General features: G+C 37.3%; 2 protein-coding genes across 2 annotated transcripts; one reads left to right on the top strand and one right to left on the bottom strand.

The window, feature by feature from the left end:
• Positions 1 to 1,077: 1,077 nt before the first annotated feature.
• ddx28 (DEAD (Asp-Glu-Ala-Asp) box polypeptide 28) lies at positions 1,078 to 2,939 on the top strand. Its single transcript, XM_062989793.1, has one exon. It carries the CDS (start codon positions 1,150 to 1,152, stop codon positions 2,800 to 2,802), a length of 1,653 nt encoding a protein of 550 aa, XP_062845863.1. The 5' UTR covers positions 1,078 to 1,149; the 3' UTR covers positions 2,803 to 2,939.
• A 3,276-nt stretch (positions 2,940 to 6,215) lies between these two features.
• galr1b (galanin receptor 1b) lies at positions 6,216 to 19,543 on the bottom strand. Its single transcript, XM_062989795.1, has 3 exons — positions 18,884 to 19,543; positions 18,142 to 18,207; positions 6,216 to 6,533 (listed from the first exon to the last, which is right to left on the bottom strand). The coding sequence occupies exons 1-3, from the start codon at positions 19,541 to 19,543 to the stop codon at positions 6,216 to 6,218; spliced, it is 1,044 nt and encodes a 347-aa protein (XP_062845865.1).
• Positions 19,544 to 27,096: the final 7,553 nt, after the last annotated feature.

The raw sequence follows: 27,096 nt of genomic DNA, 5'->3' as shown, positions 1-27,096 counted from the left end.
ATCAATTCTCTCTGTTCTGACTTCAGTTAAAATGCTGCTGATTTTACAATGTGTTTTTTTTTTTCTAGATTGTTTCATTTTAACAGCTTTCACATGCTGCACTGATGAGTCTTAATCTTTTAAATTAAGAAATTAAAAGAAGAAACAATTTCTACTGGTGCCTTGTCCAGAGTATTCCAGAAATGTGTACAAAATCTAATTTTGTATATTTAATATATTAATATATTATTGGTTTTATTATTTGTATAAAATATTTTTTTGATACAGATTTAAGGGGAATTTAAGGGGAAAGGGAAAAGACCTTAAGGATGGAAGAAAAGAAGCTGAATAGGTAGAATTAACTGTTGTACTCATACATTTATTTGAATAAGTTTTTACACCAAACACAGAACAACATGAAGGTACAGTATGTTATTCATTACAATCTAAAGAAATAATGTGCTAGCCAGTTATTTGAGAAAAGAGTCAAAAGAGTCGATTCTTTTTGGTTAGCTGATCCAAATGAAACGACTCACTGACTGCCGAAATGATAATAACAATATAAAATATATAATAAAAATCATTTACAACTAAAATACTAATATACAAAACAGTTTAGTAAACCAACCCTGTAATTTATTTTCTAGTTATTTTTTTTAGTTTCTAGTTATTTTAAATTATTATTTTATAACGGTACAGAACATTTGCTATTTCTTATTTTCACATGTCTTATTTTTCATTACAAGCGTCTAAAAACTTTAAGTTCTTTTTCAACACTATAAATAAATACTTTTGGTCACACTTTGGTTGGGTCTTTTATACTTACATTTCTGTCACGTCCACTTTAGCGCGTGGAACCGAGTCATAAAACAGCGCCTACAATCACAGACGGGAAGTGTGGCAAATAGCTCTATGTGGACTATATATGCGCACTACCTAGTGTTCATTGTTACGTGTTCGGAATCGTGTGTAGTGTACTCTGGTTGAGGGAGAAACTGTTTGGGATCAAGCCGGCGGTACACGTGAGAACGGCAGTGTTGCTACGTGTGAAAGGCGAATACGAGTATTTTTTTATGCTTTCTGAACTGTCAACGCAAGATGTGTTGTTCTGCACTTTAACTGTGATCTATAAATACTGTTGAACGTATTAAAACGTGTACGCGTGTCATAATGCATGTGGTAAATGTTGGCTTTAGTGTACTTTGTTCGAAGCAGTTGGTAAAGCAAATCTGGAGCTTCAGTACACGAAGAATATCAAGTGCAACTACAGAACCTGTGATAATCCGCATCCCGAGGCGAATACAAGACCGCATAAACAATGTAAAGCAAGTCAAACGCAAAAGCCTGGAAAAGGTGCCCACAGTGAGGGCTGGCAGGCTGCTGATCAAAAGCAAGAACCCAACTTTCAACCAGTCTGTTAGCTATACCCTGGGCAAATTTGAAGAACCAGTTCTTGCATCGAAGGGATGGAAGAATAACAAATCATTTGGGGACTACTTTACCATAAACAGCACCCAGAATGACCCTCCATTCTTTTCTGAGTCTAAATCAGAGAGTAACGAGGATGGCACTGGCCACAGACGAACCTTCGCCAGCCTTCATCTGATTGCTGACCTGGTCACAACTCTTCAGACTCACAACATCACTCATCCTACCACTGTCCAGCTCCAGACCATTCCTAGACTGCTCAGAGGGCACAACGTCTTGTGCGCAGCCGAGACCGGCAGTGGTAAAACTCTTGCATACATGCTGCCCATCATCCACAAGCTACATATGGAGATGGACCCCGAACATGTGCTAAAATCTGACCAGAAAACCAGAGCTGTGGTCCTGGTGCCATCTCGAGAGCTGGCAGAACAGGTTACCTTCGTAGCAAAGGCCATGAGCCAACCACTTGGCTTCAGAGTTAAGGTAATTGGAGGAGGACGAGGAGTCGCAAGCATCAAGGCAGCATTTCTTCAAGGCCAGCCTGACATTCTGGTAGCTACCCCCGGTGCTCTGCTGAAAGCATTGTGGAGACGCTTTGTGGATCTCAGTGAGCTGCATTTTATGGTTGTCGACGAAGCTGACACAATGTTTGATGCAAGCTTTGTAGGCATGCTTGAGAAGATCCTCACACAAACCCAGATTTCGGCCAATATATCAGAGACGGTTGGACCTATCAAAAAAGCACAACTTGTGGTAGTGGGTGCCACTTTTCCTGGAGGGCTTGGAGAGCTTCTTAGTAAAGTGACTGACCTAGGAACTTTGGTCACAGTTAGGAGCCAAAATTTGCATTTTCTGATGCCACATGTCAAGCAGACCTTTCTTAAAGTTCGAGGATCAGAAAAAGTTCTGGAGCTTCACCAAGCCCTAAAAGAAGCGGCGCGTGAACACAAAGGCGTCTTGGTGTTCTGCAATTCAGCCGCCACTGTAAACTGGCTTGGATACACTCTGGAAGAAATGGGCTTGCGTCATGTCCGGCTTCAAGGAGAAATGCCAGCTTCCATGAGAGAAGGGATCTTTCAGAGTTTCCAAAAAGGTCATGTTGATGTTATGATCTGCACAGATATCGCTTCCCGAGGACTTGATACACAAAGAGTGGGACTGGTGGTGAACTATGATTTCCCTGAGTCTTATACGGACTATATACACAGATCAGGGCGCGTGGGCCGGGCAGGAGGCTCAGGTGGTGGACATGTAATAAGTTTCGTCACTCATTTGTGGGATGTGGAGCTGGTGCAGAGCATTGAGACTGCGGCAAGGAGGAGAGCATGTTTGCCCGGAATGGACAAGGAGATACAGATACCCATCACCAAAATATTAGCACAGGACAGCAAATGATGTGCACATTTATTATGTGGATGGTTTTCATGTCTTACCTTTTTGAATATGTTCCTATAAAATATAACAACCAAAGATCATTAAATGTTACCTATTCTAAAATAAAATGAAATTTCTTTATAGTATGATAAGGGTATTGTCACATTTTGCATATGAAGTTAAATACTGCAAATAAATGCAAATATACATCTGCCCAGACACTTTGTTGTTTCCTTTAAATGTATGAAACATTTTTTATATTTTTTGACAGTAAGTATGTATATAAAACATGCAGAAGATGGACTAGCTACTTTAAATGGCCCTGGGTGTCGGTGAACATATGTGTTAGGCACCAAGTCCATAGTGTATTTCTGCCCTGCAGCCAGTGCTGCAAGGTGGCACAGGACCTACTGCAACCTTGAACAGAATAAAGTGGTTAGTAAAAAAAAAAAATGCAATGTTTATGCAATACATTTTAATGTCAGTAGAGTTGTAACTAACTCTCCAATTGACAAAGCTCAGAACACAGCATTTAAATTTTATATAAATGAACTTTCTACAATATTTTACATTTTGGGTAAAAAAAAAACATTACTAGCACAATTATTGCACATGCAACATTTGATATTATATTTATAAATTACAGTATGCTCATTTTAGCAATTAAACAAAAGACTAGAGGGGTACACAACGAACCTCAGTTCAGTCTCCATCACAACCCCTGACTGAATCCTGGGCAGGTAAGGTTGCAAATTAATAATGAAAATCACAGTCTAACCCAAGCAAAACGAGCAAAATGTTAGGTGACAGTCGAAAAACTAATTAAGTACAAGCTACTGAGTACAAGCACTAAATTTGTCATTATATTAAAATGCTCATATGTTGTAAAATGTTAATACAGGATCTAAATATAAATGCTGTAAAAATCTTACACAAATGGCAATATTTTACATGAGTATCAATCATGGTAGTAAACTAAACTTTGGAAAATCTACAGAGCCATAAAAAATGTTCACATCAGTACATCTGGATAGATAGGAAAAGTGGAAAGTTAATAGAACCACAAATCACCTCCGGACAGCAGAGGCATGCAAGAAATGCAACATACTCTCAGACAAATCATAGTGAAGGTTAGACAGAAGCCAACAGTCACTTAAATGCAGTGGAACAAAAGTTACACTGAAAAAACAAGCTACACCAAAATTATCTTTATTCCTACAGCCTACATAATTTTTGCGAGCAAAGTGTGCAGTTTGGAATGATTAATTTTTTTACATTGCATTACCAAAATAAACATGTTTAGTGCAATAATTCTTGGCAAACAGAGTAATTTTTTTAATGTTTTTTTAAATGATATTTCACTGAAGTACAGGTGTGTTTAATCAACTTATGCACAAAAGCCTTAACATGGTCTTTAGACAGACTGCTGTCCCTACACAATATAAATAGTGTGCAGTGTGTGTGCAGGAGGTAAGGTTGAGTGTTTAGTCTGCCACCCACTGCTTATTATCGCTAAACAACAAGGAGTTGCTATGGAACAAGCTTATATTTAAAAGTGATGGTGCATGATGATGCCCAGAGCAGAGCTTTCATAAACATCTAAAGCAAAAAACTCGGTGTAGTGCTAATGGACATCCAAAAGGAAAACCCTGTTAAAATATCCTATAAAGCTTAGTGCCTGTAAGGGTTTCGGTACAAAGCCCACTCATACATTTTCTTTGAAGAACCATTCCATGATACAGTATCATATTTTTGTAGAAAAGCATCACACTTTTACTTTGCTTTTATAATGTCCCACTTTCTATTTTAGCATTTATGATGTTTTCTAGGAATGTAAAAAGTAGTTTTGCAGCAGTCACATGAAAGAAAATGATCCTTTTTTTTTTGTCTGCACTGTCTTGTCTACTTTGTGTCTACTGCACATCAAAGACAAAAAAACCCTGACCTTGGGTTGTGTTGTGTTAATGGTTTGTGGCTGTTCTTTGACCTCTGATGCTTAAACAAGTCTGGCTGGGCTTTTCAATACTCAGGAATTATGAAACAAGACACAACATCTCAAATTATGCATTTATTTTAGTTTTATCTACAGTAAAGATCCTTATAAACATGACCTCAGTTGGTTTTGTTGATAAAACTGTTGTCTGAAGAGCTTAAAAGAGATTGTATGTCTATCATTATCCATTCTGTTTTTGGGATGAGGGATAATGGCTGTACAGATGTTACATAACACTTAACTATGTAAACAGATGTATACTTATGGCACATAATCATCTTGGGCTGACATAAATACAGTAGCAAGAAAAAGTCTGTCAACCCTTTGTAATTACCTGGATTTTTGCATTAATACATCACGTGGTCTAAAGAGCACACTGATTGAAGACACTGATTCAGCATTTACATAATTATTTTAGTATTATGTAACCACCACCAACAATATTTTACAACAGTAAGGACCTAAAATGGATTGTAGAGACACATGAAGCAAAACTATTCACAGTAATTCAACTGGTCTATAATTCAACTGGTCCACAGAAAATGTTATTTATTCTTTATTTATTCATAATTGCAAATAATTATTTGTATATTGTACATTAAATTGTGAGTCTCCATTTGTAGTTTTTTTGTAGTGTTGGTGTTATTTATACCAGTATATGTACTTACAGGTGTGTACTGTCACTGTTTTTGTATAATGCAACTAGGGCCTTAATACATTGCATGTCTGTCTTTAAATAAAGTGCTGACTCTCTCAAAAGTGGTCACCCTGTAAAGATCACACCAAGAGCACAACATTTTGTTGCCAAAATTTCACAATCCTGCTTTGCTGTACATATATATACCAGGTCCAGGAAATGTCATCAGTGCAAAAGGTCACTTTACCATTGATTAAATACAAAATAATTAGGCAGTCAGTTTATTAGGACTTTAAAATTGTTTGTGTGTTATTACTTTAGGCAGAATCTATTTTTATCATTTTAAAAATAAAGAATGCAGAAATCCCAGTGTTACCAAAAGATTAACAATTTTGTAAATATGTAACTAACAAAAGCTCAGATTAACACTGAACAGTTACTAATCACCAAGGCCCTCAGAAACACATCCTGTGCAACAACAAGCCTGAGCACTTTGTCTGTGCTGCTCCTGGTTAAAGCTTATGAAAATGAAGAAAAAAAAAGAAATAAAAATGAAATTTGAGGCTTGTTGACTTCAATGCATTCTGCTCTTTAAGGCTACTTGTAGGTAAATATTACTAGACCATTTATTTTCCCAATGTTTTTGCACTGATTAACAGCTGCCTTTGTGCAGGACATGACTGCTTTCCAGTCTGTAAGTAATTCAGTTTTATATTTTCATCAACTCTTAACAACTTGAGGCTATTTGCATCATTCAATGGCTCAGTTTAAGCTTTCCAGAGCTTGTCTGTCTTACACCATCTTTCAAATGTTGGTGGTGGAGTGTGTGGTGGAAAAGTTTTCCATTCTGATCCGTGCTATTTTCTTCACTGGTGGGGGAGAGTAGAAGAGGTGGCAGGTAAATACTTGCCGGCAGGCCTTGCGGAAGTTCTCAGACAAGAAGGCATACAGGATAGGGTTAACGCATGAGTTGCCATAGGCCAGGCAGTGAGATATGATGCGGAATGCAAAGGAGGCATCATTTAGGGGGAACTCGCCAAATTCCACCCACATGGCAATGATGTGGTGGGGCATCCAGCAAAAGAGGAAAGCCGCTACAACCAGCAGAACAGTCTGAGCTGTCTATCAGAGAGACAGAAAGAGAAAGGGGGTAAATATATGAAGAACTGAACATGAGAAATAAATGAAAAGGTATTAATAAATAAATGGTGTGCTGCATTATATATTTCAGCAAAAACATTGTGTGATGCACTGTGGAATGCATAAACATGCTGAATCAAGTAAATGGTAAAGTAAAATAATCTCATGTAAGCTACATACATTCTCAGTTAAAATTATATATTTTATTTGGTTTCTATCATAGGAGTGAGAAAAGGCCATAGCTTGGGTAATAATAGTTAGAAAAATTGAGAATGGAAATGTAACTAATGTACCGAATGAGGAGTGAAGCTCACTGCATCTGGCTGCACACAGAGCAGAGCTGCTGTTTCAGATTGCATCCTATTTACTAAAGTGTGCTAAATTACATTTAGCAGTGTACTTCCTGCTCTGTGTGTGGTGTAATACTGCAAGTTTTTGAGATTTAATCTCAATGTTTCATGTTGTGTTAGCCCTCATATTTAAAGTATTGATATTGGTGATATTGGTAGACTGTTCCGCCGCACCTTTACATTGCAGTTCTAATCAGGCTGTTATATGTTTTTAATAATACTATGCTTTTTAAGTTTGAATAAAAGTTACTGGTATGTGGTCAAGCCAAGGATTGGCAGCATTGATAATAACAGCAGCTGTAGGATTTTGTTTGCTGCAATTTTCACTTAACATCAACATGTTAACTGTTTTATTAGAATTTTGAATTAGGATGTTTTCAGTAACCCAAATGCATTTAATCATCGTTCATTTTTTATAAGTGCTTCTTCCTGGTCAGGGCTGTAATGGGTTTGGCAAGCTTGTAACTGGCCAATCCATTGCAAGGTAACACACACTCACACATTCACACTCAATCACAAACAGGGGCAATTTAGGGAAAAGCAGGGAAACAGTTTATATAGAAAAGATGTAAAGTTTAAATGATAAAAAAAAGAGTAGGGCTCTGGCGCTCTGTCTAATGCAGCACTGATTACTATCATTTTCCCTCTTCTCTTTAGCAAAGGTTATCTTCTGGCAACACTGAAATCTGCCACCTACGTATCTGTGTCTAGCCAGTAGAGAAATACATTTTAAAAGAATTCAAATCCTGTTTTTCCTGCTGTACATTTAGCCCCCATAGTGGATACTTAAGTGTGCACTGGACACACTGCTGACCTTCAGTTATTTTGTTTGCATGGACACAAATATAACTGCATCTCTCACAATAATGTTTAAGAATTTAATTACTGCCGTTTTCCACAAAGAATCTTTCAGCATAGAATAAGTAACTTTGAACAGACTTTCATTTTTCACAAACTGCCATAAAGCAAATCAAACCTGTTCTATTCTGGAGCAGGCTGCATATCTGACAGAAAAAGCAATCTCTCACTTTCTTTTCAAAAAAAGAATGACTGACATTCCTGTGCATATTTCTGGGCACTGATTTATTAAAACATCAATCTTACCATGAGAAAGATACTTGGTGTTTTATATCTGAAAACCAAATTAATCTGGTGCTGTGATTACTGATTATGGGTTCTGACAGACGCCTCTGCAAGATTAAAATAATAACTGGGCTATACATTATCAAATCATCTGCCAGTGTCAATCCTTAGTTGGAATTTCTCAGTTGGAATATGTATGAAATGCTTATGTTCAAAGGATTACAAGTTCCTGTTTCTTGTACAGGGCACACAGTTGGAATTAGCTGGATTGTCAATTGCAAGCCAGCTCTATTCATCACACAAGTACCTCATTCCACAAATGTTGTTTTGAATAATTAGGTACAAATTCCAACAGAAACATTCTAAAGTCTTGTGGAAAGCTTTCTAGAATAATGGAGGCTCTTATAGGTGGTAGAAGGGGTAGGAGATTGGGCAACAGTGTATTAATGTCTTGGAATAAAGCGTATGGTCAGGTGCCCATATCCTTTTAGCCATATGGTGGGTAATAAACACAAGACACTCAAGATTCTTGTTTAGAAAAGTTCAAATCTCAGCTGTGCTATCGGCCGGCCAGGCACACACACCTGGTGTTGCTAGCAGCATTATTGCAGTGGGAGGGAATTGGAGATAAGTGGATAAGCAGAAAAAGTGAATGGGGAAAAAAAATAAAAAGAAATTACTGACCAGTTTTTTAAACCAAAGCTTAGCCAAACCAAATTTTTTGCTTCAACACCATAGGCTATAACAGTAACTACAACATAAATGTTTGTCAAACAGTGCTGTTATTAAATTAGTGAACTGTACTGTGGTTGCAGTTTGACTAAAAGTCCTAAAAGATTTAGCAGGTCTGCCACTTAATGCACAAACAGAAGAGAACAATGCTTTAAAACCTCTTAGCTCTGAGTCAATACTGTCCTTATCTGATATTATATACACTATGAAAATGACAGAACCAAAAGCATTCCTTTTCCTTTTCACTTTGCTGTGAGCCTCCCCTCTTTCCCCACCATAACTACCCAACACACACACACTTTCAATTGTTTAAACTTGTTTAGTTTCACAGATGTTGAAAAGTTCTCTCACTAGTGCAAAAGAAAGCAACCCATTCATTCCAATTAAAAACCTACTGTGTTTTATTTTTGTCTGAAAACCTATTTTGCTTTTAGGGCTCAGGCAGTTCACAAGCTAAAGGTACAGCGGATTAAAAAGAAGGACACAACCAGCACTGATAATAACAGTGAGCACAACTGAGAATTCACTGTGTGACATCTGCAAATAGGCAGAGGCAGAAGAAGTATCACCAATGCTCAATTTGGCAATGAACACCAACTAGGCATTCACACAAAAGCAATTCTAAAGACTCTGGGGTGCTCAAAGTATTTTCCCTATTGCAGATTTCATCCATTTCATCATGTCAGCTTGAAGAAGTGGGTAACCTCAAAGTCTTGAACCAACCATAGCATAAAAACATTCAAAGTAACATCAGCACAAGACCTGTTGTGGAATGATGTAAAGCACAGCTGAACTTTGTAGTGCAAATACAGAAGTAAAGGTAAATTACAGGCAAACACTATCAGTTAAAAGGAATATGCAAAGGTTTATTCAGAAATGAATTCTTTCCTTCTGGAGTTTTTTTCTGGAGGGACTTTACTGGCCTGCACAGAACCCTAACACTCTTGCGGTTAAAGTGAATTTTTAAAACTGATGCAGTACATTGAACAATGTAACAATGCACTTTCTTTTTAACCATGTCATTTATCTTTGCCCTTATGACCAAGGGTCTCCATCCCTGGTTTCCATCATCTATCTCAAAGAACACATCCATCTCTGCACAGAAACACTTCCTCTCAGCATGAGGTCATTTCAGTGAAAAATGCTCAGCGATATCAGCATTAACACACTCTCTGATGTACAGGATTAGGAGTGAGAGAGGATTGTGGCTTTGTGTGGAGCTAAAATGTGACAACTCTAATAACACTCATCTACTCTTGTTGTCTGGTGCACTTACCACATGAGTAATAAAGACTGTACCATATTCACTGATCTTTTACTGTCACTCATCCTACACACACACACACACACACACACATGTACATGGTGTAGTTGCCTAGCATAAAATCTATCGCCATTCAGGGAACTGCACCCTGCACAGGCTTATGTCCAGCACATCAAGACCTTCTATTCTTGATTTCAAAATGTGTCCTCGCTGGACAACAACATTATCTTTAATATGTAAGATTTACTGAACTTTAAGAGATTTGGTATATTTGCAGAACACATCACTGATCCCAGTTTAATTTAATAAACAATCGTAACTCGTCTCACAGGAAATAAGATTTCAACATTTTCAACGTCAAGGCTGTATTTCTAATAAACACTGAATTGCAGAGGGATGTAATTCTTACAGCCTGTCGGGCCTTTTACCAATAAAAGTTTGCTATAAAAAGCCTGCCAATGTCAACTTAACTTTTGCAAGTAAAACCATAAAATAAATATCCAATCACAAGATTTTAATAAAGGTATGAAAAAAAATGTCATTAGTATTATGGCTGGAATTTGTCGGAAACCATGTAACCTAAAATAATAACGCTAATTAATGTCTATTTTTAAAACCGACTTACTTAAGAATGTTGAACACAAAAAGGGTGTTATTTAGCTTTTTCATTTGATCAACACCTATCAAAGTGTAAGAGCTCAGCAGTTGAGGTACTGGACAAGTGATCATAAGTCCAGTTCAAGTTTTATTTGTCTTCACACAAAATGAGCTTCTTAATGCGAGGAAACTTTCAAACTTCATTTAAAAGTAACATTATGCATCTTGTCTATGGACTGTATTGTTTAAAATTTAATTATTTTCTATTTGTTATTTAGAAACTGAAAACTCATTTCCTTTATCCTATGCTGAACTTAAGTAAATAATGACACTGCTCAAGTTATACTAGACTGTGTGTTGCTTGTCAACCTACTGAAAGCTATTTTCATTAATAATGGGATGTTTTAAGTCATAAAATTCAAGAGAACAACATAAAGCAGTGAAATGGCCACTGTGCTCAACATTAAAACAGGTCAGTGAATAATTCCTTTTTTGTTTTTCTGTGATCCCCTGGAGACATCTATTTAGACACACCATGTTCACTCATTGGTATATTTGGTTTCACAGGAAAATCACCAGGGTCAAAACAACTCTCAGAGCTAAACTCTGTCTAATTTCCTGTGTGGGAGGGCTGTTGTTCACACTGGGAATGTGACTCAGAACTAGATGAGTAGAGAGGTTACAAAATTCGTTTGAAAGCATTAATGCATGCAGAGCTAAATTAAACACATGCTTTCTTATGCTTTGGTCATGAATACCTAGAATAATCAGGTCTGAGATAATTAATGTAGGCATGCAGTTGTAAAAAAATACAAATAAATATACTTATTTATTTTATTTTATTAGGATTTTAACGTCATGTTTTACACACTTTGGTTACATTCGTGACAGAAACGGTAATTACTCGTTACACAAGATTCATCAGTTCAAGTCTTTAATGTCAAAAACAGTCATGGACAATTTTGTATCTCCAATTCACCTCACTCGCACGTCTTTGGACTGTGGGAGGAAACCGAAGTTCCTGGAGTAAACCCACGCAGACACAAGAAGAGCATGCAAACTCCACACAGAAAGATAAATACCATTGAATACCTGTAAGTACAGGTGCCACAATGTGCCAATTAACTTATTTAGTATTGCTACAATTGTTATTCATCGACGCCATTATACCATTTTACGTACTAATGTGTTTTTCATAGTTTACTACTCTAACACTCATTTTAAAAAATGGAGGAAATAACAAACAATAACTGCTAAATGAAATACATCAGACAGACTTTTTATTTTTAACAAGCAGCTTTTTCTCCTCTTATTTACTACACTCTGAGTGCCTGGATGGCTCATGCCACTTTACCTGCACCTCTCATTTCAACTGATATGTTAAGGCTGCCATGTCCTTGAATAAACCTTTACATTAACAAGAATCGACTTTCTCTAAATCCACCGTCCAATATGTTGACTCAGAGGGTATTACGAACAGATAAGTCATCTTCACTAAATAACAAGACACCATTTTTAGACAAAGCAAACAATTAGTTTTGTGACTTACCACTGCTTTATTCTGTTCAGGGTCACGGTGGGTCAGGTTTCCATAGAATCACTGGGTTCAGTTCAGTAACACACCCCAAACAGGATGCCAATCCATAGCGGGGCTTAAGCTTAGCTAATCTTTTGGAAATATAAGCTTGGTTTTGCAAGCTTTACCTATTTTTGGTTTAATATTCAGTCATTTACATTGGCACAAACGTGGCACAGCTACACTGTAAAAAATAAACATTTTTTTACAGGTTTTCCCAGTACATTTTTACAGTTTTTCCCTGTATTTATAAAAGACAGAATTTTTTTGTAAAATTACAAGAATAAACTGTATATTGAAAAGTGTCATGTGATTTACCATAAAAAATCTGTATAAATGAAATACATAAAAAATCAGTTTTTTAACAGTTTTTAGATGACACTTTTAACAAAACTAACTGTAAAAATAAAGTAATCTTCATTGACAAAAATAGCAGAATCTTCTGTAATTTTCAAAAAAAAAACTTTTGTTATACCGATATATCACTGTCAAATAAATAAAAATACTGTTAATAATGCATTTAAAAAAGTACAATTGCAAAAAAAATATGTGAGCAAAGAAAGAAATATTTTGTAATTTTGCATTTCTTAACCACTACTTTATATACATAAATTGGAAAAACAAAGGTATTGCCTACCTTATTAGACAGGCAACAATACAATTTAAACAGATTTTTAACTTTTACTTTATTTATGCATTTGTATTAATTTAAAGATTGAATTGTTAAATAAGTGCATTTATACAAACTGTGTAAAACTATAGTCAAATTTAAAATGTTATTAACTGTGATTTATTCTCACATTTATAATATTTAAATCAAGCATAATTTACCCATCCCCACATTCCTCAATACACAGAAAAATGTATTACAGTCCATCTGTGCAACATGTGCACATTCCAACCAGAGCACCACAGATATAAAATGATGCTCTAACCTCCCAGTTACACACTTTTGAGTGCCTGTTGGTTGTGCATAAAGAATATATGCTGGTGTGACACAAATCAATTACATTTTAGATTTAAACATGACTGCATTGTGTTTATTAGTTAACTTAACTTAGTTGCTTTATTTCCCTGGAACTACTTAATGCAATGAGTTTATCAGGTGAAACCGGATATGACGCAATACATCGTGAAGGCACATGGTGTTTCAATGGCATCTCAGGTAATGTGAAGCTTTACAAAATCTTTTTCCATATGTCTAATTGCATGCTAGTCATGATGTTTATCTTATTATATTGTTTAATATAGCTCTTTAGTTGAATAATATTCAAGTTTTATTGCTGTACATGCTTTATTTGTTTAAAAATGCTAACGCTAATTCGCGCACGCTAACGGCGGACCTGCTTATAGTGATTTATTTATTAACATCTTTTCAGAGTTTCTGTGAATCATATTAAAGTCTTGAGGCAGATTTTAATAGATTGCCGTTGGCTGACTGTATATTAAGTCCGGTTGCGCTGTGTGTGATAACGTTGCATTGCCGTGGTGCTAGCTAGTGCTAAGCTAGTCAAGTTCAACAGCCAGTATTCTCAACTTGTGGCAGTAAGATTCTTTCCCGAAAGGTAAAAATGGCTTAAATTACTTAATGCAGAAGTATATTAGAAGAAGGTAGAAAATAAAAAGATGTGTAATATTTGCGGTGCCAGTGCATTAAAAAACATGGACACACAACCTAGCTAGCTAGCTAAGATGTGAGCAGGCAGCTCGAGCCTGAGGGGAACGCTGTGCTTTTCGTTTGGCGCTCACGTTCTGCACAAACTTAAAAACAGAAGTGATTCTGTAACGTTAGTATCATTACAAACCTGAGTTTTGTGACTGTTATCCTCGAAAGCACACACATGTGAACAGTGTTGGATAATCAATGAATTTGTAATGTTAAAGTCTTTACTATAGAAATAATATTTTAGTTATTTACAACAAAACAACTGATGTCTTGTATCTTCTGTTTACAGATGGTTGGAAATGTAATTTTTTTTCTACATTTTATGCTAAATTGAAGAATATTGAGCTACTTTTGACTGAACACTGAGTTAAGTTTAGATTAAGTGAAGAAGAAAAAATGTGGAAATTCTTATTATTTATTCTGTTTGGTTCTTTTACTTACTTTTTAATTTTATGTATTTTATGTCTTTTCTTATTTAAGCTGGTATTTCTTTATAAATATTTGTCTTGCTGATTTTGATTTCCTTTAGTTTTCTTTAGTAATTTTTTATTTATATATAATTTTAATAGTATCCAATTTCATCTACAATTTAGGATTCCTCCAATTACGCAATACCATCAGTGCTAGGAGGGTGAAGGTAAGCACAAGTTTCCTCTGAGTTGTTACAGCAACCACCCCATCTTTTCGGGCCAATGTACGTCTGAGTTAAAATATAAGTTGAAGTGAGATGTCAGATATGTTAACAGTACACACATTTTCATTTAGGACTTAAGTTTAAGAAAGTGATTTCCCTCCTCTGTTCCATTGTAGGATGGTGATATGGCTGCAACTGAACGGGGGATTGAGGAGACAGTTTATCTCTGTTTTAAATTTTACAGTTTTTTCCTGTTTTTTTACAGACATTCTCTGGCGCCCCTGCTGCCAGAAAAATACCAGTTTTTTACGCTTTTTTTTTTTTTTACAGTGTAGAATAAATGTATATAACACACAATGAAATGAAATACTATCCTGGTATAACTATTATTTATTATTTTGTATCATACAAAGTATCCATCTGGCTTAGATGGATACAAGTATCAAGTATCCATCTAAGCCTGACAATAAAATATAGTGGCAAAATCAAGAAATGTTTCATCATCATTAATCATTGTTAAATAGTGGGCTCATGATTAATAATTTAACATTTTTAGGTAACAAGACTGTAAATTGTCTTTTAAAGGTAGTTAAAGTTTTTAGACTCATCTGCTGGTGTTGGTACATTGAACTGATAGTAGTAGTCACTGTTTCCTTTATGTTCTAATATTTTATGTATTATAGAAAAAGGTAGAAAAAACATTTAAACCAAGCAGGTTTCACATTGTGTCTTTTAACCAGCTTACACTGTTCAGTTTTATATCAGGTCAACCACAGCACTGAACCATTACCCTCTTCCTCAATTGCCAGTAAAGTGATTAATACAGAGGTGGCAAAAACTGGACTTTAGACTGAATGTTTCCTTAAGGACAGTGCAATAAATTAATCTCTTACAGTCTTGTCAGGAACACTGATCATGTTTTTCATTTTCACAATCCTTCAACTTGAACAGCAACAATTACGCTACTCACACCCAGATAAAAAAACACAAAATTTGCCCACATCATTTGGTGATTGCTGTCACAGAATATAACCTAAAATCCAAGGCTGGCAATGTGTTGCTATGGATATTGCCCTCTGTGCTGCCAGGGATGCTGTAAAAGCTATCGTTCTATAACACATTTGAAGTTTTACCTCGGTTTTAATATTTAAATCAGGTGGTGATGCTTTCCATTCAGGTAAGGGTTAATTTCCTGTTTCTGTCTGGTAAAAAAGCACATTCTTATTTGGCCACATCTGGACTGTTAACAGAAGCCACTTTAAAATGTCGCCTATTACAGCTCATTAGATGGAAATTCCACAGATGGAAATGGGCTCAGAAATACACAGTCCAATTAGAAATGCCCTGTTTATGCATTTAAATCATCTAGCTTGAAGATCTGAATGTCTTTTTATGAAGATGAAGTGCTTTTAGGTGTTGATTCATATTTGTGTGAGCAGAATATTTAAGTGTTTATAGCTATTTCGACATGTCAGTATGTGACCCTTTTTACTTATTTAACTAGCTGAATGTCATATCAAGTCAAATATTCAAGAAGACTTTAACAAACTTACTACTCTACGTTCAATGACATATCAAATGAGAATACAAAAAAAATGCATAAAATATTTCAGCAGATAGTACAGAAATCTTAAGTGATCATTTCATTTTCAAATGAAAGTCTTTAAAATTGAGTCTTGTTGAGTCTTGATCAGCCTATTCATAATACTTGATCAGCGTATTCATAATAGTTGATCAGCGTATTCATAATAGTTGATCAGCGTATTCATAATAGTTGATCAGCCTATTCATAATACTTGATCAGCGTATTCATAATAGTTGATTAGCCTATTCATAATACCCATCATTTGTACAAGCTGTATGGAAAGGTTTTCTCATGCACGCATGTGAAGCTGACTTCTGTAATAAAAATTATATGCCAACATTCAACATGTATTTAACAAAAAGTAGAGGGGAATCATAATGAAAAGAAAATGAGTTTTAAACTACTAAAATTTCTACAATAATCACTAAACTTCTAGATCTAGGTCGTGCTATATGCTGTCTAAACTAATACAGTGACACCAAACATTGAGCTTTATTCAACACATTAATTAAATATTTACCATCCACAAGGTTATGTCTTGAGAAAAGGGCACTTTTTATACACACCAAAATCTCATTGCAACTGTAAAGCATGTTTTTAGAAAACATCGTATTTTAAGCGGTTGTTTTGCTTTAGGGTCTGGACAGCTTGCAATGTTCCAGGAAACAATATGATACTTTTCAAAAGAATGTAAAGATAGAATACCATGAATCAAATATTAATAGAACTTGTATGATGCCACAGAACAACTCCAACCGGGCATGTCACACTTCTCAAATGAAATGTGAAGCACCACACCTGAAAAAATGAAAAGAAATGCAGATGCTTTAACTAAGGGAGACTAACACTACTAAAAAGGGGAGAATTGCAACTAAATAAAATGACCAAAATAACAGAAAAAAAGTAACAAATAAAAAAAACAACAACGGAAGTGGACAGCACAGGGATAGCAACAAAACCAAGAACTTGTTGTCACAATATGAGAGGCTACTCCGGCCATCTGCGACATCTTAGTTCTCTGAAAGAAGGAAGGACAGGGAACCCTCAGAACCAGCTGGGCCCAGCAATGCACAAGTGGCACCATTACCACTCCAACTGGTGCTGGCCGTACATAAAGTGAGTTCATGAGAGCGGAAAGGACATCACGCCACCAGAATAAGCAGCCCAGTATACCGGTTTCAGAGAAATTGCAGGTTTGCCAAGAGAGAAGCTGGCAAGTTTAAGAGGGAGAAACAGTGATTTATAGAAAAACTCACACCTGGGGCAGACTAACACTCACAAGGCGCTTGAGAAAATGACACATTAATCATCTGCGCCCTTTGTGCCCCCTCTACCAGCCAAAAATAGCAATGTAGAAGGATATGACTCTCAACAAGTTTTACTGCTGAACTCCGCAGCTGCCATGTTACAACAACAACAACAACAACAATTACAACAGAATGATTTGTGTTATGGAATAGCCAAGTCAGCTTAATTAATTAGTTTTAGTCTTTAAACTTTTGACTAGTGGAATCAAGTGAAGTTTCTGTAAGTTTGGTATGAAGACCTGCAGCCACACTGCCTTAAAGTCTGGACTAAGAAAAATGTATGTAACTCATAAAATAAAAGAAACTTCTCTGTGGTGGACTTTCATTGCTCCATTGTTTTTCTTCTGCATGATTCCTGCAGCTAATTTGCTGTTGGGTTCATTTCAGCATTGCACATTGGTTTTTTTTCATGTGTTCTTTGCAGGATGGCCAGTCCAAGGGATAGTATCAACAGTGCTGAGTTTCCTCCATTTGTATCCTATTTGGTTAGCCTTTTGAGTTTGTGGATCTTTAGCAATGCTTTTGTAGATTTAACTACTAAACTATCTACAATAATTTGAGACTCAATTTTGTGTGCCTGTGTATTATAGAACAGGGCACCTCTATAACCCACACCTCCATGTACAATTGTTTGTGCGCTATTACTGTAGTCTGCATGTGTTTTACTATTAGCATAACTTGAGAAATGTATTGAATTATGTTGTTATTTTAATGTGTAACTGAAGCGTTTTGATGACATTAAGAGCTTTTTAAACTTTTTTCATGGAACTACAAAATCTGAATGTTCAATTCTTACCTTTCTCTTTGAGTGTTCAGACTTCTTGGACATATTCTTAATTTTCTTATGAAGATGATACAAAACCTAAAAAAAGAAAAAAATGTTTATATATATATATATATATATATTATAAACACTCACAGTGATCAACAGCTTAGCACTAATGCTGCAACCCCAACATGCAACCCCTTGGTGCATTTCTCACTCACTCACTCAATCACTGCCTCACTCACTCAACCGCTTATCCTAATCAGGGTGGTGGTGGTGGTGGTGGTGGGGTTTCCGGAGCCTATCCCAGCTTTTAATGGGCGCAATGCACACAAAAACACCTTTGACAGGGCACCAGTCCATTTCAGGGCAGACACACACACGCACACACACACACACACACACACACACACACACACCCCAAAGGGCAATTCTAGTATATCTAATTAACCTGACTGCATGTCTTTGGACTGTGGGAGGAAACTGGAGGAAACCTAGGCGGACACAGAGAGAACATGCAGACAGTTTTGATTGGTTTGTGTTATTGGTTAAATTGGTTTGTGTATGTTTTAAGGATGTCCTGACACAATACAGTGCAATACAATACAATCAGTTTGGGAAAAAAGATGTTGGTGGTGTAAGTTTGGAGTTAACACACCCCCCAATCACACCAGGAGCATAAACCACAACAATGCCAATGTTTTTTCCCAGGTATATTTCAGATCAAGCAAAGTTGTGAGCTATATGCCCTACAGTAGTACACAAAACTCACCTTGGTATAGCAGCATGTGATTAGAAACAGTGGTAACAGATACCCAATTATAAGAATGGTGATTTTATATGTACGCCTGGCCATCCTCTCGGACCAGATCTCCCAGCAGAATGAGCTGTTCGGAGCGTCCGGGTGATTGGTTAGGATCTGATGCTGCGCTACTGGCACGGCGAAGACGAACGACAGTGCCCAGATGACACAAACTCCTGCCAGCGCGTTTCTCCGGTTGCGGATACATGGAGACTTTTTAGAGAGTACCACGGCCACGTACCTGTCCACGGACATTGCGACCAGGGTGAAGATGCTCACCAGCATGCTCATAGTGACAAAGTAGTGCACAAACTTGCACAGGAAAGCTCCAAATACCCACTCGGGTAGTGAGTAGATGGTAGCTTGAAAGGGCACGCAGAAGAGAAGGAATGATAAGTCCGCTATGCTGAGGTTAAGAATGAAAACGTTGGTTGTGCTTCTTGAGCGCTTTGACTTGATCCTCCCTATCACGACCATAACTAAAGAGTTTCCGACGATTCCTAAGAAAAATATGCATCCAAATATAACAGGGACGATAACAGCCTCAGGACCAAGCGACTCGCTTACAGTGCTGTTTGCGTCCTGCTGTTCGTCGAGCCACAGCTGCGTTTCGTTTCTGGATAAATCCATGTTTTTGGCATTGATCACTTCACTGGGAAGAGCATCGATCCAATAAGTTGTTTATTAAGTCACTTTACTTAGAATTTCGCTTGTAATATGCACCGAACTCGCTGTTAAATCCAGGTTGGTTCGTATGCATTTGTGGAGGTGAACATGGCACAACGCGAGTGTGCAGCTGGAGTGTGGTGTGCCTGCGTAAAATACACCCGCACCTGGCGCAAGTCTCTCATGCACCTCCTCTCTCACATAATCCCTAAATGAATCTGAAGAATAGCACTCGATTGTTAATTTTATTGTTAATTAAAATGTTTTTTTTCTTTTAAAGCAGCTCCTTTTATGATCTCTTGTTGAACTTTGGGTGCGCCGGGTTCCATAAAACCAGGCAGGACTATTTATGCTTTTCTGCATTCTAAGGACAAGGTACAATCAGCCAAGCCACAAGCATTTCACTTTCATTACTCGCATGTCAGAAGGTTTGTTTGTTTGTTTATTAATATTTTAACGTCATGTTTTACACTTTGGTTACATTCATGACAGGAACGGTAGTTACTCATTACACAAGATTCATCAGTTCACAAGGTTATATCGAACACAGTCATGGACAATTTAGTATCTCCAATTCACCTCACTTGCATGTCTTTGGACTGTGGGAGGAAACCGGAGCACCCGGAGGAAACCCACACAGACATGGGGAGAACATGCAAACTCCACACAGAAAGGACCTGGACCGCCCCACCTGGGGATCGAACCCAGGACCTTCTTGCTGTGAGGCGACAGCGCTACCCACTTAGCCACCATGCCGCCCATGTCAGAAAAAACACTCTATACTTTATACTATGGGCAAAAGGGTAAATACATTAACATAACTTAAACATTACATTAAATTAACTTAAAAATTCATACTTATTGTTTACTAGTCATAAAGACACTGTGTTTAAAGGCAAAAGCATCATAATAATCAAATATTCACAATATGTACATGTCCACCCAATATTCAGATATGCTAAAAATGCCCCCTAATATACTGATGTACACATTATAATAAACATAGTCCTATGTTTGCATAATGTTCGTAACTGTAAGTGTTCAGTTGTTGATATGGCAAAAAGCCACCCCCCATGGTTAATTTATGGTTATGCACTTGTAAATAACTAATTAAAAATATTAAAAATGCAGAAATACCTATTGCACTCCTTGACTGTATAATTTTATGATGCTTTTTGCATTACACAATACAATCAGTGATAAATTAATTAATACTCAACCTTCCAAATGATTTATAACTGGTTCCTGCTTTTTATATGTTTTTTATTATTACATGGGCAAGCATATACTTATTAAATCATTGATGAAAGTTTTATTGAGGTTCTATTTTTAGAACTGTTAAGTTCCCTTATCTTTCTCTTCATGTCTAAATGAGTGAATTCAAACAAGAGTGAAATTATTTATTGACAAAAATAATTGCATTTTTTTCTGAAGTCATTCAGTTTGGAAATTTAAACTGGTTGTTCATTGTAATATTAAGGTTCTCTGCCAAATAATAATTCAAGGTTGACACTTTTTAAGATATGACTTATTCTGTCAGTAAACAGATTTTACAGTTCCTAGTTACAAATTAGCCAATTAACTCATAAAGAAATCTAAAATTCAAACATTTTTTTGCAAGTTCTGACACTTTTGCAAAATAATCTCTACACAAATCCCATGGCTTGCACAACTTAGTTACTCCATAACAATGTGGAGTAATAAACCATCTGGACAGTCATATTTCACTACATTTTGAAACATTTGCTTTCAAGATATGCCCACAATCAGCATTCCAATGGTGTTGGAAGTAGTTGAGATTAGGGCTTTGTCAGGGTCAACCCAGTTATTTTTTTTTTTATATCAAACATGGCAAATAGTTCTTCAAGGACCTTGTTTTGTCCACAGAAACACTGTCATGCTTAAGCAAAAATAACAAATCACAAAAACAGCTCAAAATCATTATTTTCCCTTCACGGAATTTTATCGTGCTCACTCTTAATTCTATACAGATAGACTTGTCCTAGCATTTGACCCAGATTTGTCTATAGGGCAGGCAAGCAAATAACAAACAATAATTTTCCACTGCATTTAAAGTCCAAGTGTGGTGTATTTTACACCAACCCAGTCCCTGTCATAGCAAAACCCATAATTGAAAAGAAGTCCAAAATTACTTGTTGTTTTTAAATAAATTACCAATTACTAATTACTAAATTACTCACTGTTGATAGCCTATTGAGAGAATAAGCTGAAGTTTATATGCAAAGTACAAAGTTCATTTGTTTTATGACCTTGTGAGAAAGTCCTAACAGAACTCTTTCTGGTAGCTTTATATATCTATATCTATATCTATATCTATATCTATATCTATATACGGTATATACAGTATATCACAAAAGTGAGTACACCCCTCACATTTCTGCAAATATTTTATTATATATTTTCATGGGACAACACTATAGAAATAAAACTTGGATATAACTTAGAGTAGTCAGTGTACAACTTGTATAGCAGTGTAGATTTACTGTCTTCTAAAAATAACTCAACACACAGCCATTAATGTCTAAATGGCTGGCAACATAAGTGAGTACACCCCACAGTGAACATGTCCAAATTGTGCCGAAAGTGTCAATATTTTGTGTGACCACCATTATTATCCAGCACTGCCTTAACCCTCCTGGGCATGGAATTCACCAGAGCTGCACAGGTTGCTACTGGAATCCTCTTCCACTCCTCCATGATGACATCACGGAGCCGGTGGATGTTAGACACCTTGAACTCCTCCACCTTCCACTTGAGGATGCGCCACAGGTGCTCAATTGGGTTTAGTCCATCACCTTTACCTTCAGCTTCCTCAGCGAGGCAGTTGTCATCTTGGAGGTTGTGTTTGGGGTCGTTATCCTGTTGGAAAACTGCCATGAGGCCCAGTTTTCGAAGGGAGGGGATCATGCTCTGTTTCAGAATGTCACAGTACATGTTGGAATTCATGTTTCCCTCAATGAACTGCAGCTCCCCAGTGCCAGCAACACTCATGCAGCCCAAGACCATGATGCTACCACCACCATGCTCGACTGTAGGCAAGATACAGTTGTCTTGGTACTTCTCACCAGGGCGCCGCCACACATGCTGGACACCATCTGAGCCAAACAAGTTTATCTTGGTCTCGTCAGACCACAGGGCATTCCAGTAATCCATGTTCTTGGACTGCTTGTCTTCAGCAAACTGTTTGCGGGCTTTCTTGTGCGTCAGCTTCCTTCTGGGATGACGACCATGCAGACCGAGTTGATGCAGTGTGCGGCGTATGGTCTGAGCACTGACAGGCTGACCTCCCACGTCTTCAACCTCTGCAGCAATGCTGGCAGCACTCATGTGTCTATTTTTTAAAGCCAACCTCTGGATATGACGCCGAACACGTGGACTCGACTTCTTTGGTCGACCCTGGCGAAGCCTGTTCCGAGTGGAACCTGTCCTGGACAACCGCTGTATGACCTTGGCCACCATGCTGTAGCTCAGTTTCAGGGTGTTAGCAATCTTCTTATAGCCTAGGCCATCTTTGTGGAGAGCAACAATTCTATTTCTCACATCCTCAGAGAGTTCTTTGCCATGAGGTGCCATGTTGAATATCCAGTGGCCAGTATGAGAGAATTGTACCCAAAACACCTAATTTAACAGCCCTGCTCCCCATTTACACCTGGGACCTTGACACATGACACCAGGGAGGGACAATGACACATTTGGGCACAATTTGGACATGTTCACTGTGGGGTGTACTCACTTATGTTGCCAGCTATTTAGACATTAATGGCTGTGTGTTGAGTTATTTTCAGAAGACAGTAAATCTACACTGCTATACAAGCTGTACACTGACTACTCTAAGTTATATCCAAGTTTCATGTCTATAGTGTTGTCCCATGAAAAGATATAATGAAATATTTGCAGAAATGTGAGGGGTGTACTCACTTTTGTGATACACTGTATATATACAAATGGATCCAGATTTATTCATTAATTTATTGTCTGTTTTACCACCTCTTTATTCTGAGCAAGGTCACAGTGGGTCCGATTCACTGGGCTAAAGGCAGAAAACACCCAGGAAAGGTCGGTAGTCCATCACAGAGCAGACACGCAGACACACACTCAATTTTTCATTAGCTTAAATTGGCCTGACTGCTTGGACTTGTTGGGGGTCACCCATGGCTGGATTACTGACCGGGCCAGTGGGGCCAGCGCCCAGGGGCCCTTGAGGTCAGGGGGCCCCGGGGGGGCCCTGGCCCAAAACATTTTGCGATGCCTTTCAACATTTATGATACAATATATTTTTATTTCCGAGGGCCCTCCATTTTAAGGATCCTCTGACTATTAGGGACTTTGACCCCAGGGCCTCTTGGGGGCCCTAGCCATGCTTTTGGGGCCCCTAGCCATGCTTTTGGGCCCTAGCCATGCTTTTGCGCCCTAGCCATGCTTTTGGGCCCCTTATGAAAATGGATGAGGCGTTGTGGCACTGCTCTGACTTCGACTTCTGGCTATTAGGGGTCCTAGGAAAGAGGGGGGCATATTTTTTAGAGGGCCCTGGTTATGAGAGCCCCTACCAGGGGGCCCTAGAGAAGAGCAGGGCATACCATTAGAGGGCCCTTGATCACGAAGTCGTTTACCATGGCTCCTCGACTTAACTCTTTGCCCAGGGGCCCAGACTATCCTTAATCCGTCCTTGGGGTCACCAGATCACTTGTAGGAAACCCATGCAGACACATGCTGCAAAAATTGAGTGAGAGCAGCTGCTCTGTATTGGAAGGACAAAGTTACACAGAAACTAAAACTTACTCACTGGGTATAGTGCATATCAAGTTATTTCGCATGTGCACACACACCCACAAGCGCACAAGCTAACCTTGCTTAATTAGCCAACACAAAACCCATTGCATGAACTAATTAGTATTTGTCTCAACAAAGCAATGTCTGTTTTATTCATTTCAAGCCGCTAAAACCCTGTGAAGAGTCATTTAATTGCAATTAATTTAAATGTCAGCTAATTCAATTTAATGCAACACTAAAAGCAAATGAGCATTGTATAAAATCCTGTTTTAGATCAGATTTGGTGCTGTTTGCAATTCATCCATGACATGTCTAGTTTGATATCAAAAAGCTGCCCTGCTTACTTTCTGATTTACAGTACTTATATATTATTCAAAGCTGTTTTTCTAGTTTTTTTTTTGCGACGTTCTGGCGTCCTCTAGAGGTAATAGTAAAAACGGCATGTAAAATGTGCACGCACGCACACACATGCAAACTGATTCACTGTCCTAAACGACTCTTTTTAAACGAATTATTCATTGGAATCGACTCTGTGCTCATATCTATGATAACGATTTATTCGTGTTGCTCACTCTGATTCATTATTGAGTCGTGCGTAAACAACTCCATGAATCGGTTCATTTAAAGAGATTCAGCCTTAAAAAACAGCTGTATAAATTAATCAGCGCTTCTGAATTCAGATTTTGGGCGAAATTTTAGCTATGTATGCTATTTGTTATTTACATTCTGTCTCAGTTTGAAGAAGAGAACACAGGAAAGCAGCGTGCTGTTGATCTGGGGCTTTCATTTTGCAATGACGGCAAAATATTATCAAATATTGTGATTTTTTGTTTTGCTCATTTAGTAAAACGGACAGCATAAATGTGATTGTGAGATTCTGCTGGTTTGATATAAATATTGTCAATATGAACACAAATACAAAATATAAACACTGTAATTACAGAATTTATCAAAACTACGTTTTGGTTTTTTTAAGATAACTTAGAAACAAAATAAATTAAAATACGGACAGTGGTCTGCCAATGTACCTTGTTAAGTTTACATTATATCGTATCGCCACTTCTTAAAATCATATCGAGATATGATAGGAGTTTTTTAATCATGTCGCCCAACTTTAGTAAAAACAAAGATTATTAAAAAAGAAAAAGATTAACTACACCACCTCGGCAACACCAAAGACTATTAAAATGAACGTATAAACTAAATAAATATACAAAATAAAGCAATAAGGCTTATTGTTTTTATAAAACGGCGGTCAACATAAAATATAATAAAATACAACAATGTTTAATTTATAAATGTTTTTATTTACAAAAACACTTACAAAAAGCATTCTTCCGCGAAATCAGGTAGTCCGTTAACAGTGTTGCTAGGCAACATGAGGGCGAACGTAACATTCTTAATAAACTTTCCTCCACAAACACTATAGGCCCTTTTCACATTTCCGGGTTTGGAATGCGGAAGTAAAAAATAGCAGGGTAAACAGTGCAGCTTAGCCGTACCGGTAAAATGGAGCAGCATAGCAAGTGCTACTGTAGCGGACCTTTTTGCTCTAAGAATAAAAGAAAACATCCACACGCCTTAAATGGATTACTGCAATTAGGAGAGAAGAAGGTGCCAAATGTACTATTCTGCGTGGCAGTACGTATGTGTGTAGCCTGCACTTCAAGCCTGAGGAGGTGTATGTGAAAGAGGGAGGGAGCAGAGTTAGACTTAGAAAGGGATCGGTTCCATCGCGATTTGCCTGGAATGATTTTGGGAGTCGGAAGGATCGTCAGGCACCATATAAGAGGGCAAGTACTCGCCTCGGTTTTAACACTGAAGCCGCAGCGGGAGAGAGAGACGAGCAGGAACCGGGAGCGATGCTAAATGAGCCTATGGCTTATGTTATGGAGCACGATTACTGCCATCCACCATCTCCTGGTGAGTAACATTACAACTAAATATACCAATATAACAGTCTAAAGATACTTTATTTATCTGAATAACAGTGTAAAGATGCAATACTTCCTGAATAACAGTCTAAAGAGTCTAGAATATAGCCTGAATGAATGTCCAGCACATCTTTTGACTTCATTTTAGATATTTAATGTAAAAGAATATCGTAATGTAAAAGAATATCGTAATGTAATGTGTTCCTTCTTTTGTCACAGGTGCAGTGGATGCTGCATCTGCAAGGATACAGGAGCTGGAGCACAAGGTGATGGAGCTGGAGAATGAAATAAAGCAGATTCTGTTTCTGACAGACCAACCTAAGCTGAATTATTTCAATAATAATAATTCAATAAGTCATTTTCAGGTTCTAGAATATTTCAGTTCAGATTCATGTATTTTTTCTAATTTACTTTGTACAAAACTCTGCTTACATGCTTAAACCTTTTCATCACTTTTCTCAACCACTCAGGGCCATAGCTAATGATCTGGGGCCATTAACATCGTATGTAAATAGCCATGTAAAAAATCTGGGTGTCATTTTTGATCCCGCTCTTAAGTTTGAGAAACAAGTTAATGCTGTTGTGAGAGCTAGTTTCTTTCAACTTAGGAACATTGCTAAAATGAAAAGTATCCTTTCTTTTAATGATTTGGAAACAGTAGTGCATGCTTTTATTTCCTCGCGTATCGATTTTTGCAATTCACTGTACTTGGGAATCAGTGTCACTTGGGAGTCCCACACAATAGATGCCTTTAAGTCAAATTAAAAAACTTATTTGTTTTCTTTGGCATTT

The sequence above is a fragment of the Trichomycterus rosablanca genome, chromosome 27 (genome assembly GCF_030014385.1).
Source record: "Trichomycterus rosablanca isolate fTriRos1 chromosome 27, fTriRos1.hap1, whole genome shotgun sequence".
In the NCBI taxonomy this organism is placed as follows: Eukaryota; Metazoa; Chordata; class Actinopteri; order Siluriformes; family Trichomycteridae; genus Trichomycterus; species Trichomycterus rosablanca.
The sequence above is the reverse complement of the archived record's forward strand: the minus strand, read 5'-3'. Positions and strand labels throughout refer to the sequence as shown.

Bases quoted from the DNA above. Each gene is read 5' to 3' on its own strand.
- ddx28 (XM_062989793.1), top strand. From the start codon at position 1,150: ATGCATGTGGTAAATGTTGGCTTTAGTGTACTTTGTTCGAAGCAGTTG.
- galr1b (XM_062989795.1), bottom strand. From the start codon at position 19,543: ATGGATTTATCCAGAAACGAAACGCAGCTGTGGCTCGACGAACAGCAG. The intron at 18,208-18,883 runs GTGAGTTTTGTG...TTCTTTTTTTAG, and splicing joins TCACATGCTGCTATACCAAG to GTTTTGTATCATCTTCATAA. The intron at 6,534-18,141 runs GTAAGAATTGAA...TCTCTCTGATAG, and splicing joins CTGAACACTCAAAGAGAAAG to ACAGCTCAGACTGTTCTGCT.